Source organism: Plecotus auritus (assembly GCF_963455305.1).
Source record: "Plecotus auritus genome assembly, chromosome: 8".
Classification (NCBI taxonomy): domain Eukaryota; kingdom Metazoa; phylum Chordata; class Mammalia; order Chiroptera; family Vespertilionidae; genus Plecotus; species Plecotus auritus.
Genome location: NC_137782.1, coordinates 29771773 through 29786774, shown reverse-complemented (window position 1 = coordinate 29786774; position 15002 = coordinate 29771773). Strand labels below are relative to the sequence as shown.

At 49.2% G+C, this 15002-nt stretch overlaps 1 protein-coding gene and 1 pseudogene across 2 annotated transcripts in view; one reads left to right on the top strand and one right to left on the bottom strand.

The window, feature by feature from the left end:
• Nucleotides 1-5066: 5066 nt before the first annotated feature.
• LOC308255918 (non-POU domain-containing octamer-binding protein-like) lies at nt 5067-6607 on the top strand (annotated as a pseudogene). Its single transcript has 2 exons — nt 5067-5570; nt 5822-6607. The product of its transcript is annotated as a non-POU domain-containing octamer-binding protein-like (transcript).
• A 1130-nt stretch (nt 6608-7737) lies between these two features.
• RUVBL1 (RuvB like AAA ATPase 1) overlaps nt 7738-15002 on the bottom strand; it is a 37094-nt gene continuing 29829 nt past the window's right edge. The window contains exons 9-11 of the mRNA XM_080685570.1: nt 14165-14267; nt 9550-9641; nt 7738-8540 (exon numbers count right to left, since the gene is read on the bottom strand). Of these exons, the coding sequence (XP_080541696.1) occupies nt 8381-8540; nt 9550-9641; nt 14165-14267 (355 nt within the window). The 3' untranslated portion in view covers nt 7738-8380. The remainder of the gene's footprint in view (nt 8541-9549; nt 9642-14164; nt 14268-15002) is intronic.

Below are 15002 nucleotides of genomic sequence, written 5' to 3'. Positions count from 1 at the left end.
ATTGGTCACGCCCCCAGGCACGGAGGTGTGGCCGGGCAGGTCCCCAGGTGCGTAATGGGGCCGAGTTGTACGCCTCTTTCAGCAAGGGGGCGCTGTGGCCTCGCAATCACCAGAGCTGTGCGGCCGCCAGGCCAGTAGGGGATGGGAGTGGGGAGGGGGCGGGGAAGAGACAACGGAGACCTAAGGGATTGGAACCCGCGAGGGAGTGGCCGTAGGCCTGCAGCGGATAGCCTTTGATCCCCGCCGCCACCGCATTGACCTTGCCCAAGACCCCTCGGCCACTCTAGCTACTCGGGCTCCCCGCCAGCCTGTCCCGCCTGCTCAAACCCCCTGTCCTAGTCCTGGAGCGGCCGGCATCCCCTGGGCTCCGGTTACCACCTCTGGAAGCCCTCCTGGCCCCTCCTTTATCACCTGGCGCAAGGTTTCTCCCGGTCTGTGGGTGGTGGGGCCTGTGGCAGGCTCTTTTCCCCGAGGAGAGGCCTGGGAGCGCGGTTCACCTCGGCATTGGTGTGCTTCGGGGCTGGCAGATCCCACCGTGTCTTCTTTGCAGTCGCCTGGTGTCGCGCAAGCCAAGCAGGCGCGTCAGAGAGCACCCGGGCGCCGGGGACTGTGGGCTGAAGGCGGGCGTCGCTCAGGGGGCACTATGAGACGCGCCCCTCAGGGCCTTGTGATCTGACCCTTGGGCCATGGGAACCTAGAAAGGGGTTTTGAGCAGAGGCCTGACTGGGGCCGTGGGGTGGGGCCCTGCAACGGGCTAGCAGAAGCCCGGGCCAAGCAGGGGTCAAGGTGGGGAGATCTTATTAGCTGTTCCCCACCCCAGCGGCTGACGGTTCACGGTCAGCCCGAGTCACGCAGGCCCTTGGAGACTGCTCAGGTACGCCTGAGGGCACCTTAGTGACACTTCTGTGCGCGCTGTCCGTGCACATGCCCTCACGCCTGTGTCCTACACACGAGTCCTGGGTACTGCCGGCCTCGTGCACAAGTGCTGTAAGCGTATGGTCCAGACTTGCACTGGCCACCCTGTGTCCCCTGTGCCTCGCACACCGCGCGCGCTGGCCAACACGCACCCCCGGGGCCTGACGCCACCATGTCCCTTTGGTGCGGAGTCCGCGCGCCCGCGCCCTGCCGGCAGCTTCCCGCGTCCCCATTAATCACGCGGCGCAGACGGCACAGATCTGTGCACAGGCAGCGTGTCGGTAACTGCGGGTGACGGAGCGGGTAATCGGCGGGCGCTCATCGGCCCATCTTATCGCGCCGGCCCAGCCGCTGCCTGCCGTGTGCTGCCCATTGATCGCGTCGGACAGGGGCCGAGGGTCAGCGCCGGCCGGGCCGGCCTGACAGCCACATCCATCGCCGCCCAGACGCATGCTGATGGCAGAACAGGCAGCGAGGCCTGGCCATTAATCACTGCACCTGCCGCGGAGTGACAGAGAGGGGCGACAGGGTCAGCCGGCTGACAGCCAGCCCCTGCTTCTGGTCCATCCCTACCCCCTCTCCCAGTCCTGCTGCAAGGTTCTCCTGCCCCCGCCCCCTTCCCAGGGGCCCAGTCACCCTGACCAGGCCTACCCTCCTCCCCACAGAGCCTGCTGTCCCAGGAATAAACGGGAGTGGGAGTGGGTTGGGGAATGGAAGGGTGAGCAGCAGGTGGATTGAGGTGAACACTGTTCTAACCTCTCAGTAGCCGTTTTCCAGACCAACTGCTTGGCTGGGCGGAGACAGCCATTTCTCCCCTCTGGCTGCACCAGCTCTGGCTGGGCCTCACTGAGGATGGGATCCCAGGGGCCCAGTGAGGGGTCTGTCCTCTTCTCCAAAGTCAGTTGTAAACACCGAGGATAAAGCCGATGCCTTTGCACATTCTCTTCTTTCTGCTCCCAAGCTTGTGTGGCCCTGAGCCTGCCCTTGTCCCTCAAGGGTTAAGCCAAGAGGTATTTCTCTAGGGGCCTTTTCTAGGTCTTTGCAAGGGCCATCTGCCTGGGATGGGGAAGGGTGGAGCCTAGCAGGCCTCTGGCTCCTATTGGACAAATAGTGGCCTCTTCTTCCAAGAGGGATAGGGATTGGGAGCTCTTCACTGAATTCCAGTATTTTGAGTACTCTAGACAGCCACATATCACCTCACCATGTCCTACCTGGATATGTGGGAGATTGCCCCATTTTATGGATGAGGAAACCAAGGCTCAGGACCAGAAGGGACTAGCCTCATCAGGACGACGTCCCTACCTGCCATGCCCCCGGAGCCTGGTTGCTCCACTTTACCACCTGTTGCCTCTGCCCAGGGCCCCCGGAGATCAGGGACTGCTCGGGTCCCTCTAGGCTGATACTGGGAGGGAAAGAGGATGCTGGGTGACTAATGTCTACTGCTTTCCTGGCAGAAAGAAGCCTGCTGGCCCTGAGGCCTGAGACATGGAGGCCAACAGGGAGTGACTCCCATCATTGTGCAGCTCCGTTTTATTAGAAAAATGGTTGAAAAAGATCTGCTAACCAAGAAGTCACTTTCTGGTATGATACCACCATCTGTTTAGTCCTAAAAATCAAGATATCCTATGAACCCATCTAGGGGGTGCAACCGAAGAGGTGTGTCTGTGAGCCCTTCCGGCTTCCACAGCGGGCCATTAGCACAGGCTGGGATTTACATGCAAACGCTCCCTCTCAGCCCACCCAATCAGCTTGCCCAATCAGTTTGTGGGGAGGCACCCAAGAGCTTGGGCCCAGAGCTTGGAATATCAGCCATTTCCTATGATCATCCCCCACCCTGCCTCACTTTAATATTACAACAATTTTTCACGCCAGACCTGAAATAGTGCAAAAAATGGGGCTGCTATAATTGTTGGTAGATTGTGTGTCAGCCTGATAAGATGTAACAAATATTTTCCTCCCCACAGGGTCTGTTTCCCTCTTGGTAATGGATGGAGAAACTTCTCATAGTCAGTGAGGGATCGGTCGTAAAAACTTCGCATGGAAGATTAATGTAATAATCACAGGCCTTGCTGGAAAAAATAGGAGGAAAATTAAAATAACCCAACTGTCCCACTTATCCAGAACCATCTCCCTCACTTTGGAGGCCAGATGAGTGAGGTGGGCCACATCTCTGAGCACGAAGGAGCAGGATTTCTGTGGGAACAGGTACCGGGGCTGTGAACACACACACACACACACCCCGCCCCACCAACTGCTCTGGACATCAGGGTTTCCTGAGCAGCTGGGGGACTCTGTCGAAACTGCACGTGAGAGGTTAGCCATCACCGCTGCCTCTCTGCTGCTCCTCAAGCACTGTGGAAGGTTTGGGGGCTAGAGGAAGAGGTCCAGGTGGGCAGAGCCTGGTTCTTGTCCTCTGGGGTCACACCTTAGGAAAGTCACCTTCCTCATATCTGCTCCTGCTTGCCTCACCTGCCTGGGATGGTTACATCTTGAAGGCCCCTCCCACAACTCAGCACACTGAGGAAGGTGTTATAGCTATAGGGGATTGGTGCACAGACTCCAACCACTGATTCCAAATCCTCCTGGTTCTGTCTCTTACCAGCTGGGCAAGTGACATAACTGGCACCAATATCACGGGGCTGATGTGAGAATATGAAAGGAAATATGAAGCATTAACACAGGCCCTAGCCCATAATCATCTCTTGCTACACTGATATCAGAGGTAACACTATTTTGTTTTTTCTGATATGGTTTAAGTTAGGAGGTCAGAGACACAGGATATGAACACCCAGGACAGGCCACAGGGCTCAGCCCTGACTTCAGATGTATCTCCTCCCCCACTAAGAACCTCATGCTGGGATTCTCCTTCTTCTCCTTCAAGGGCCAGGCTGGAAGTAAGTCCATTCTGGCAGCAGGGACTAGCTGGGCTCTTAGGGTCTGAGTATGGCCTGAGGGCTGGATGGACTCCCACAGCATCATCTCAGCCCTCCTGTCCCCGCAGTCTTCTGGACCTGCTCAAATAATCATCACTAATAGGAGAACAGTTGTGCTTGCCCATGGACTTCGTGGTTAACTTGGATTAGAGCAACAACTGGATCAAATGGCCATCTTGGCTAGTCCCTTCTCCTGCACAGACAGCAGCATGGAGATCCTGCTCATGAGGGCAGAGAACCAAAACAACCAGCTTGTACCAAGGCATTGCTTCTGTGGCTAAGCCCTGCCTCAGGCAGCACAGAGCTAGCAGACAGCAGGCAGCCTGGTAGAAAGAATGGGAGCTCATCCTACCAGGTGAGAATGTCCAGGTACCGTATCCGTCAGGCACTGCCATTTCTCCTTCCTCTCAAGGGGCTGAAAGTCCCGCTTTAGTGAACAAATAGATGTAATACCAGTGATAGGGATATGTCAAAGGGACACAGAAACCAATTGAAAGAACTCTCAATGGTCAAAGCTGGGCTAATATGAGCAAACACATAAATAGCATTATATGATAACCCAAAGTATATAATAAATATCCATGAGTCCATACTGAGATAAATGATTGAATAAACAATTGGTGAGAAGAGACAATCTCCCATGCTGAAGAATTCCAAATAATTTATGTAGATGTTTAGCCCTCAAGGAGGTGGAGCAAAATTTCTCACCCCTTAAGTGTGGACTATGTATGCTCAGAAACTTCTTCCAAAGAGGACAGTGTGGGGAGGGAAAAGGGAAACTTTACAGTGGAGAAATCTAACAAATATGACCTCAGTCACGGAACATAGCTCAACACAAATAGTGACCTGTTAATGGTATGTGATAAAAATGACACTTTACATGTATGATCTTACTCCCAATAACCTGCAACCCTGGTTTAATCATGAGAAAAACATCAAACACACACCACTGAGCCCTGGCTGGTGTGGCTCAGTTGGTTGGAACATTATCCCATGCACCAAAAGGTTGTGGGTTTGATTCCTTGTCAGGGCACATACCTACGTTGTGGGTTCAATCTCCAGTGGAGCGCTTATGGAAGGCAACCAATCGATGTTTCTCTCTCTTTCCCTTCCTCTCTCTCTAAAAATCAATAAGCATGTCCTCAGGTGAGGATTTTTTTTTTTTTTAAAGGCTGCTGTTACTGTGAGGAGAGAACAGTCAGTAGAGGGGTGCAAAAAATGCAGAGCAATAAAACCGGTAACTTGGAGAAGCAAAACCATGCTCCAAGGAAGCAGCAGCAGCAACAGCAGCTGCCACCGCTGTCACCTGTACTTGCAAATGGGCAACAAGACAGCAGCCAAAAATGGAGGCTTGACTACTGACCTGTAGAATTTTAGGAAACCAGGAGACCTTCATCCAAGGTAGCCAGCTCTTTGTGGACAATCTTCCTCCTGACATCACTGAGGCGGAAATGAGGAAGCTATTTGATAAACATGGGAAGGCAGGTGAAGTGTTCATTCATAAGGATAAGGGCTTTGGCATTATCCACATGGAAGCATGAACCCTAGTGGAGACTGCGAACGTGGAGCTGGACAACATGCCACTCCATGAAAAGCAGCTGCATGTGTGCTTTGCCTGTCATAGTGCATCTCTTCCGAGCCGAAACCTTCCTCAGTATGTATCTAATGAACTGCTGGAGGAAGCCTTTTTTGTGTTCAGCCAAGTAGAGGTCTATAGTCATTGTGGATGATTGAGGAAGAGGAAGGCCCTCAGGAAAAGGCATTTTTTATATTTTATTTTATTATGTTTGTATTGATTTCAGAGAGGAAGGGAGAGGGAGAGGGAGAGGTAGAAACATCAATGATGAGAATCACTGATTGGCTACCTCCTGCATGCCTCCCCACTGGGGATTGAGCTCACAACCCAGGCAAATGCCCTGACCGGAAATAAAACCATGACCTCCTGGTTCATAGGTTGACGCTCAACCTCTGAGCCATGCTGGCTGGACATGGAAAAGGCATTGTTGAATTCTCAGGGAAACCAGCTGCTCAGAAAGCTCTGGACAGCAAGCTCCTTCCTGCTAACCACATTTCTTCAGTTTGTGACTGTGGAGCCCATGGACCAGTTCGATGATGAAGAGGGACTTCCAGAGAAGCTGGTTATAAGGAACTAGCAATTTCACAAGGAATGGGAGCAGCCACGTAGATCTGCACAGGTTGGCTCCTTTGAGTATGAGTATGCCATTGAAATGGAGAACCAAGTGGACTGCATCAAGGAAGCTTGTGAGAAACTGAAGATGGAGATGGAGGCTGCTGCCATGCTAATGAGGCATCAAGAAGAACTTCGGAGGATGGAAGAGCTACACAACCAAGAAGTGCAAAAATGAAAGCAACCGAAGCTCAGGCAGGAGGAGCGCAGGCACAGTGACGAAGACATGCGGCGACAGCAGGAAGGATTCAAGGGAAGGGAGCCTTCCTTGATGTGAGAGAGCAGGAAATACAAGATGGGCCAGATGGCTATGAAAGATACATAAACAGAGGTGCCATGCCCCTTGCTCCTGTGCCTGCTGGTATCCCAGCTCCTCCAGGACCTGCCACTATAATGCCAGATGGAACCTTGGGATTGATCCCACCAACTATTGAACACGTTGGCCATGCTGCTACAATGGAAGGAATAGGGGCAATTCAACCATGCAGCTCCTGGAGCTGAATTTGCTCCAAACATCAATGATACTAATAAAATTGCAGTCTTTAGTTTCCCTAAACCCTTAAGAGAATGACCTTTTTGGACTAGCTGGAATTCTACTCTGGAAACGTGTTAGGGATTCCTCACAATAGTTAGGTCTTCCTTGCCTGTACTACTCTGGGGAGTGTGCTGGAGGCAGAGAGCAAGGGAGAGGCAATATTTAACAAATCATTTCTGGGTGGTATACTGTTTAATCATATCTGCGTGGTGCATTCCTGAAGTGTCGTGATTATTGAAGGCCTGGGAGGGTGGGAACAATGGCAAAGTGGATCCAGTTAGAGCCCCCATTAATCTTGATCATTCCATTCTTTGTTTATCCTGTTCTATTTGTGTTCTCATTCTTAAATTCCCCAACCCGAGACACTGCCATATGCACCGCTAACATCCCCCAATGACCTTAGCCCCATCACTTCATGAACTCCCAGGTGGGAATTCAGGCAAATGACTGCAGAGGTCACAGACAACATACATACGGTTTTATTATAGCCCACAGATTATTCCTTCATGTCCTAAAGAAGACACTTTCTCTTAGAGATTTTCATTTTAGTATATCTTTTAAAAAATCTTGTGTTAATTTGCCTCCATTTGGGGGGGTGGGGAGAGTTAAAGATCACCCAGGAATGGCCCTCTGTGTCTGATGTTTCTGTTCACAGTTTTTCTTTTTCTTTAAAAAAAAAAAAAATATATATATATATATATACACACACACACACACACACACACACACACACACACACATATATATATATATATATATATATATATATATATATATATATATATATATTATTGATTTTTACAGAGAGGAAAGGAGAGGGATAGAGATTTAGAAACATAGATCAGCTGCCTCCTGCACACCCCGCACTGGGGATGTGCCCGCAACCAAAGTACATGCCCTTGACCGGATTCAAACCCGGGACCCCTCAGTCCGCAGGCCGACACTCTATCCACTGAGCCAACCAGCTAGGGCATGTTCACAGTTTTTCTTGATAGGCCTAGTAAAACCTTGGGAACGGGGTTGCTGAATGTCAGACAGTAGCTCTTAGCCTTGCCTACATATCTTAGTTAGTTATGCTGTGCCTTTTTAAAAAAAATTTTTTTTTATTGGTGTACCATGTTTGATTTGTCCCTGATACCTTTAGAATTTTTCTGGGGAAAAAAAAATGGAGCAATAATGCAGCATCAATTTATTAAAATACATTTTAACCCTTAAAAAAAAACACCCACAACGGTACATTTGACAGAACACTACCTGATCAGCATTGTGAAGGTCATTATAAACAAGGGAAGTGTGAGGAACTGTCATAGCCACAAGGAGTCTAAAGGGAAATGACAACTAAATGTAATGTGGGATTCTGATGGGATCCTGGGACAGAAAATGTGAATCAAGTATAATAATGCATCAGTATTGGTTCATTAACTGTGACAAATGTATCACATACTACTACCATAAGATGTTAACAGTAGGGAAACTAGGTGTAAAGTATGTGGGAACGCCCTGTACTTTACAACAATGCTGTTATCTAAAACTGTTCTAAAATACAAAGTGTTGTATTTTTTTTTAATTAAAAGAAGAGATGTCATCAAAATATCCTATAAGGATTTATTAGAAAACATGCTAGGTGAGGCAGAGTTCCTTCAAAGCAACCATGGGAGAAATTATGATAACTTAAAAAGAAAACAGTACACCGAACTTGCCATTAACCACGCCAGAGGGGGAACAGAATCCGAAGGCCAGGGGTGAGCCTTATATCCGCAGGCTGTACCCAGGCCCAGGCATGCTGGGAGTGTCTCTTTGCAGAAAGACTCACTTCATGTACTTATCCTGCTGGTCAGCCAGGATTTTGGCCGATGACTTGGCATCATAGAAGAGCTCACTGATCTCCTCAACGTGCTCTTTCTCAATGCTGTCCTTCCCGTTGATCTTAGCAAGCAAGTTGGCCGGGGTCAGCAGTTGCACCGAGTACCTAGAGTGAACAGGAGCCAGGGCAGGAATGAAATGGTGGCCACAGATAGGAGCCCTTCCACATCCACAGGAGCACTGGCACCAGGGGCTGAGCCCAATGCTGGGCTGTGAGAGCTGTTGCAGATACAGCAGACAAGGAGGCATGAGAACTGTCCTTTCTCAAAGACTTGCGTGATCTCATTGAGGGGTCAGAAGTCACCAACATGACCAAGTCCTACTCCCCAAATCTCTGTCAGTCTACAAGTTCTTTGACAGGAGGTGATTCCACTGCTGCTTGAAAGGGAGTGCAAACTTAGTGGCAGGTAATTCCAAGGTCCAGATCAGTACTGTGACAATGGCAGGGAAATGAACACAGCCACCTGTAAGCACATGCCCTATCCAAAGGTACGAACATCCAGGAGATTTAAAAAGCACCACTCCACCCAAACAAAACATCTTGCAATTCTGCTTCAACCTTAGGAGTGGGAGAAATAGGGACAGGAGCGACGTCATGATTTCACAAGGAGCCAGGACACTTAGGTGGGACATCCTCCACAGGCAATGGCTTTGAGCCAATGAACAGTCAGGAAAGCAGTCCATGTCTGCACTCCTCCTCATGCTCGCCTACACCCACCATTCCCACAAGACATGCCTGGAGGACAGAGCCAGCAGGGCGAGGGGTAAGGAGGTGAGGTAGGGCCCAGTTAATGAACTCCCTGCTCTGGACCCTGGTCTCTCGTCTGTCCTTTTCCTCTACTAAGGGGACTGACCTGGGGTCAGGGCCAGCTGTCCATCACAGGAGTGCACCTGCTACAAGACAAGGGGACTTCATCTGTTACTCTAGCTTTTAAAACACCATCATCTAAATATTCTGCACTCCACATCACAGTGTCCTGGGACAAGATGCATCATACCAGTAAGAACAGACATGGTCCTATGCCCTGAGAAGGGTCCTGCTTTTAGGTCCCCACAGGCCTTGCTGAGAAGGCACCAGTGGGGTCTGGAGCAGCTCCAGGGGACAAGTGGCTCACCTCAAAGTGGTCTTGGTGCCAATCTCCCCCAGGTGGTTCAGTGCCTCCTCACTGATGTTGATTCCCTCTGTCTGGGCACGGATTTTAATGATCTTTTAAAGAAGAAAAACCATAATCAACAGTGACCAACCTCAAGTCTCTCATTTATAAAGTGCTTTAAGAACAACCTGGTTAAGTGTTTCTCATCCCATCATTAGAACAGCAGAGGCCCAATCCTGGGCTGGTGGGGCAGAGAGCCAACCTCTCCTTAGGACTGCACTCACCCACCTCTAGAGTGCCATCCACACTGTGCATGGCTTTACAGCCAGGGTGTTACATTCATACTGACTGAAAAGCAGCTGGTACCCTTGGAGGAGTCAATCAGGGTGGCTCAGCTCCTGCCTCCTGGTCCTTCCCACTCAATCCCAGAACCAGAAAACTAAGGCCTCTCCAAAACCTGCCCAGGCTCTCGTACAGGCTCTACCCTTCCTCTCCAGTGTGGACACCACCACCTATAAGCACTCAGGTAAGAAGAATGATTCTTTATTTGCTTGATAAATACGATGGCTGAATAAATCAAAAGAAGTTACTTTTAAAGATTTACCAGCCCTCATAACATCACCCAAAGATATCTAATCTATCAAGAAGAGGCTGACGCTTGCTGCAGTTTGAAGACCCAGTAAAGTTGGATGGGAAATAAGCTGGCAGTATGGATGCAGTAACACAAGTGGCACCGGGATCCTGGAGGCGCACCAGCACTGAGTGATAAGAGGCAGCTGGGATAATGATGTTGTGTGTTGTGAAGCCGAGATAACTCGAAGACTTTGAGCCTCATATAATACAGGAATTTTTCACTTTGGCAGCTTCGTAAACAAGATATCAAGAAGCCCTTGTTTAAATTAAAGCCATAAAAACACACCCGAGTAGAGGCGTAGAAAGTGGGAGAGACTGAGCCCCCAGCTAAAGCCTTCCAAGGGGAAGAGCAGGAGCAGAGGTTTAGGATATAGACATTTCAAAACTGGCCTTTCAGCTCTCAGGCAGAGACCCTGAGGACAGGAGCTGCAGGGGGAGGCAGTTCAGTGTCTGGTGGCTCTGATAAGGGGCCCAGAATGTTACCTGCTTTGAATGGAAAAGGTACTGCTCAGTAAGAAAGCCAGGCTCAGGGCCAGGGCTGCGGCTGAGGTGGCTAGGCCAGCAGCACACATCAGGGGAGGTGGCCAGGTGCTGGCAGAAAAGACTTTTATTCTGTCAACAGACTCTGAACTCAGTTTTGTATGAAATGTCCTGATTTCTAAATGTTGGCAACTTGTTCAAATATTTCGCACTGCACCAGCCACATTAAACCTACCTGTTCAGCCAGGGTATGACCTCCATCAAAAGAATCTAAGCTTGTGCATGAGGGGTTCCACCACCTGGGGTCCAAAGCTAAATGCAGCTGAACAGGGAAGGTCCTCGATGGACAAAGAGAAGGCAGAACTGGAGCAGGAAGGGAGATCCCTGCTCCCTGCTCCCTACACAGGACTCCCCTCTCACCACACAGTCAGATCCGGACAGGTTTGTGCTCCAATATAAAAAAGGGCTTCTCATTGCCAGCTGGGGACCAAGGAAACCTCCAGGTCCTGTCAAGAAAAATGTCCCCTGCAGCCTTCAGAAACTTTAGGGTGATGCAAATATTTAATCTTTGAGCCTGCTCCAGGGGAAAGCTTCAGCCCTGAGGATTTCATCTTTATCGAACTGCACTGATTTGGAAGTTGGGCTTCAGGAATGTCAGGGACACTACTCTCACTCTCTCTAGAGCAGGTCACTGCTATCCCAAGAGCTCCTGTTTCAGACTACTTGGAAATGGACAGTTCATAAATTAGATCTTTAATCATTTAATAACCTGCTGGGATAGTTTATGAGGGTGTCAGCACTGATGGCAGAGTACACAAGTTACATTTGCTCTGTTTTTTAAAAACTTACCCCAGGCTCCATCCAATAAAGATGCTGAAGTTCTCCCTTGAACCCACAAGAACAAGGCAATGCCCATGCTGGCAGTTAGTCCTCTGCTAACCCAAGAGGAAGCCTGGCTGAGCCAAGATGGAATCAGGCTGGGAGCCAGCCAGCAGTTACTGCTCTGGAGGCACAGTTGCAGAACATTCCAGGGGAGATCAGACTGTGTGTTCCAGGGTCAAATGGAGGAAACAAATGTGAACTGGCTCTGAGTGGGTCCTAGCTCTGCAGCTTATTCTCTGTGACCACAGGGCCCTAGTGTTCCCGAGTCCCAAAGCTGTTGTAAGGATCCCTGTGGATGCTGTGAAGCACCTGCAAGCTGTTAATAACAGTAATAATTACTGCAGTAGGAAGGGATGGCCCGCCCTTCCTACTTCTCTAAGTTATTGTCACTATCTCGCTTAGTCTTCACGACAACCTTGAAAGGAGGGAACAGATCTTCCAGTGAACCAGGAAGGCCAAGGCTCATAGAGGTGCACCAAATTGCTCATGTCAACTCAGCCAAGAAGTGCTCTGAGTATGCAGAGCTGCCTCTCCCAGCAGGCTCCAGTCCCATGGAAAGGATGGGGAAGGGACCAATTTTTCCTTTACTTTTACTTCTATTCCATGAATGCCTTGACTTCAACCTAGCATTCATCCAAGAGCAAAAAACGATTATCTGGTGACATGGCCTCCAGTCATGGAATTATACAGTTGCTGCCATGAACTACAACTGTTTCAGGTATTCTGTCAATGTTGGGTATGGAGGGAGACCTCTGCTCCATGCTCACCCTGGCACTCCTGGGTACTGGTCAACAACAAATGCTGGCAGGGCCAAGGAGGATAGGCCACACATAAGCAAAGGGGCAGCCAGAGAGTGCCCAGGAGAGGCCCTCAGAGCTCCAAAAGGAAAGGCCCCGCCAATGAACTGCCAGAGGGACTCCACCCTGAAATGAGGTATTTCTAGCAGATGGGAAGCTGGTGGCATAGTGCTTAGGAACATGGGCTTCAGGATCAGACAGCCTGGATTCCAGTTAGTCAGGCCTGTCACCTATTAACCAGTGACAAGCTTTATGAACTCGGCATTAAATTAGCCTAAGTCTCAGTGTCCTCATCTTTAAGAATGACAAGGATAATGGTTCTCCCTGCCTCATGGTTCTGGGATTAAATGGAATCATGCTGGCTAATGATGTCCATGGGTTTAGTACAATGTCCAACAAACAGTGCCTGTTCTCTGGTGAGAAGAGAGGGTCCAGGCAGAGCCCGTCAAGATGTCAGTGCTGCCCTGGTCCACTCTACGTCCCAGCCTTGGCCGTACGTGGACCTCAAAGTGACAGACCTACACCTTGACAGCAAGACCATCTGGGACACCGGGGGGCAGAGTAAGGAAAATAGCACAGCCCTTGCTATCCCAGTGGGTCAGCAACCTATGGCAATGAATAGATGGCCTGGGCTCTGCAGGGCAGACTGGCTTGCATCCTTGAATTGCCACTTCATGACTTAGCCATCAAAAGGAAAAGGGATTATGACCGTAACAACTACTGAAGTACCAGTAAGGGGACTCGAAATTCTAAGTGTGCAGTGCCTAGGCACTGTTTAGCACACAGTTGGTATTCCAGCTCCAGATCAAGCAAGAGGCCATTCCTGTGGGAAAAAGTAAGACTGTGCCCCTTGGGGTAAGGCCCAATCTCATACATGCCGGCACCCCTCCCCCCACCCAAACCTAACCCAAATTCAGCTCACATGGAATTTTGAGCATGCACTGTGTCAGGGACTGAGTTAGATGCTTTTATGTACATTTCCTTCAAGCCTCTCATTATAAGGTTAGTTTTATGACCTCCATTCCACGTGCCCCTCTAAGCTCTGTGACCCTGCTTCACCATCTCTACAGCCAAGGCAACAAACCTATGCACTACCCCGAAAAACCCGCCACTAGTCAGGCTCTTTACGGCAGCCAGGCTCTGCTAAGACTCAAGTACTTACCCTCTCCAGCTTCTGTGCCCTGCTGGAGCTGGCTTGCTGTGGGTTCTGATGGGACAGAGTGCCTAGCTTTGCCCACTGAGCAGAGACCTCGGACAGAGCCTGGCCTGGGCCCAAGAGGCTATTGCTAAGTCATATTTCTTTTTTTTTTAAAAATATATTTTATTGCTTTTTTACAGAGAGGAAGGGATAGGGATAGAGAGTTAGAAGCATCGATGAGAGAGAAAGATCGGTCAGCTGCCTCGTGCACACCTCCTACTGGGGATGTGCCCGCAACCAAGGTACATGCCCTTGACCGGAATCAAACCTGGGACCTTTCAGTCCCCAGGCCGACGCTCTATCCACTGAGCCAAATCGGTCAGGCGCTAAGTCATATTTCATTGCCTCTTTCCTAGAGCCAGTGGCCTCCCTAATAACCATCATCAAGTCAGTATTTTCCACCATCCCTTCCCTAAAGTTTATTAGAAGGGATGTAGGCAACTGAGGTTTTGTGACACTTCAGGCAATGTCTAATTGGCCCATCCGTCCCTCTGATGGGGTATTGAAGCTCTGGAGTATTGTGACTTGCCCAGGGCAGCAGCTAAGTGGCAGATGGTGGTGAGAGCCAGGAGCCTTTCTGCACAGCATCAGGGAACACTGGGAGCAAATGAGGGAAGAGAGCTAGGAGGTGGGAAGGCAGACTCACCTGTTTCATTTCCTGTGGAGTGTACAGCATGGTCCGGATGATCATCACTCGGTCCAGGAGGTCGAGGGGGATGCCATGAGGAGAGGTGATATCCTCAGTACCCCTGCAAAAGCCAGAATGATCACATCACCCCATGCTCTTTGAGATCAGACTCTGGGCATTGAAAACATGGCTGAGGTTCTCACCATGACAAAACAGCTAGTTTACGTCCTAAGAGTCAGAGCCAGGGTAAACAGACTAACATTCAGGTATCATCAAAAGCAACTTCACTATTTGAGAAAATATCAATACCATAGGAAATTTGGGAAAGAGGGAGAAAAAGTCACCAAAAAAAAAAAAAAATCACATTTTCATATATATAGATTTTTATAAACTACACTAAGTATGTAGTTTTTTATTTTATTTATTTTTTTTGTTTTGTCTATGTCACTTTAGTTTTAATCCATCAGGCATTTTATAAAACCCAAACTGTTGGGCATTTAGGTAGTCCCAATTGTTATTTTTACTAGTGATGCTTTGATAAACACTTTTATATAGTCAGTCATGAACATTTCCACAGAAATTCTAGTAGTGCCTGATACAATCCTGAATATATATTTGAATGGATGAATGAATGTCCTAATTTACAAAGCTACACAAGTGATTGGATCTCATTGCATTATAATTTTTAAACTGTCTTGCTGCTTTGACAGCAAATGGTTTAGAAAATAGAAGGGTAACACCTTGTTTGAATCTGCATTTCCTTTATTCATTTGAATGCTTTCCCTTATATGCACTAGTTATTTTATTTCTTTTGGGGAACTGTCCAGTCATGCCCTTTTCCTATTTTCCTCTTAGA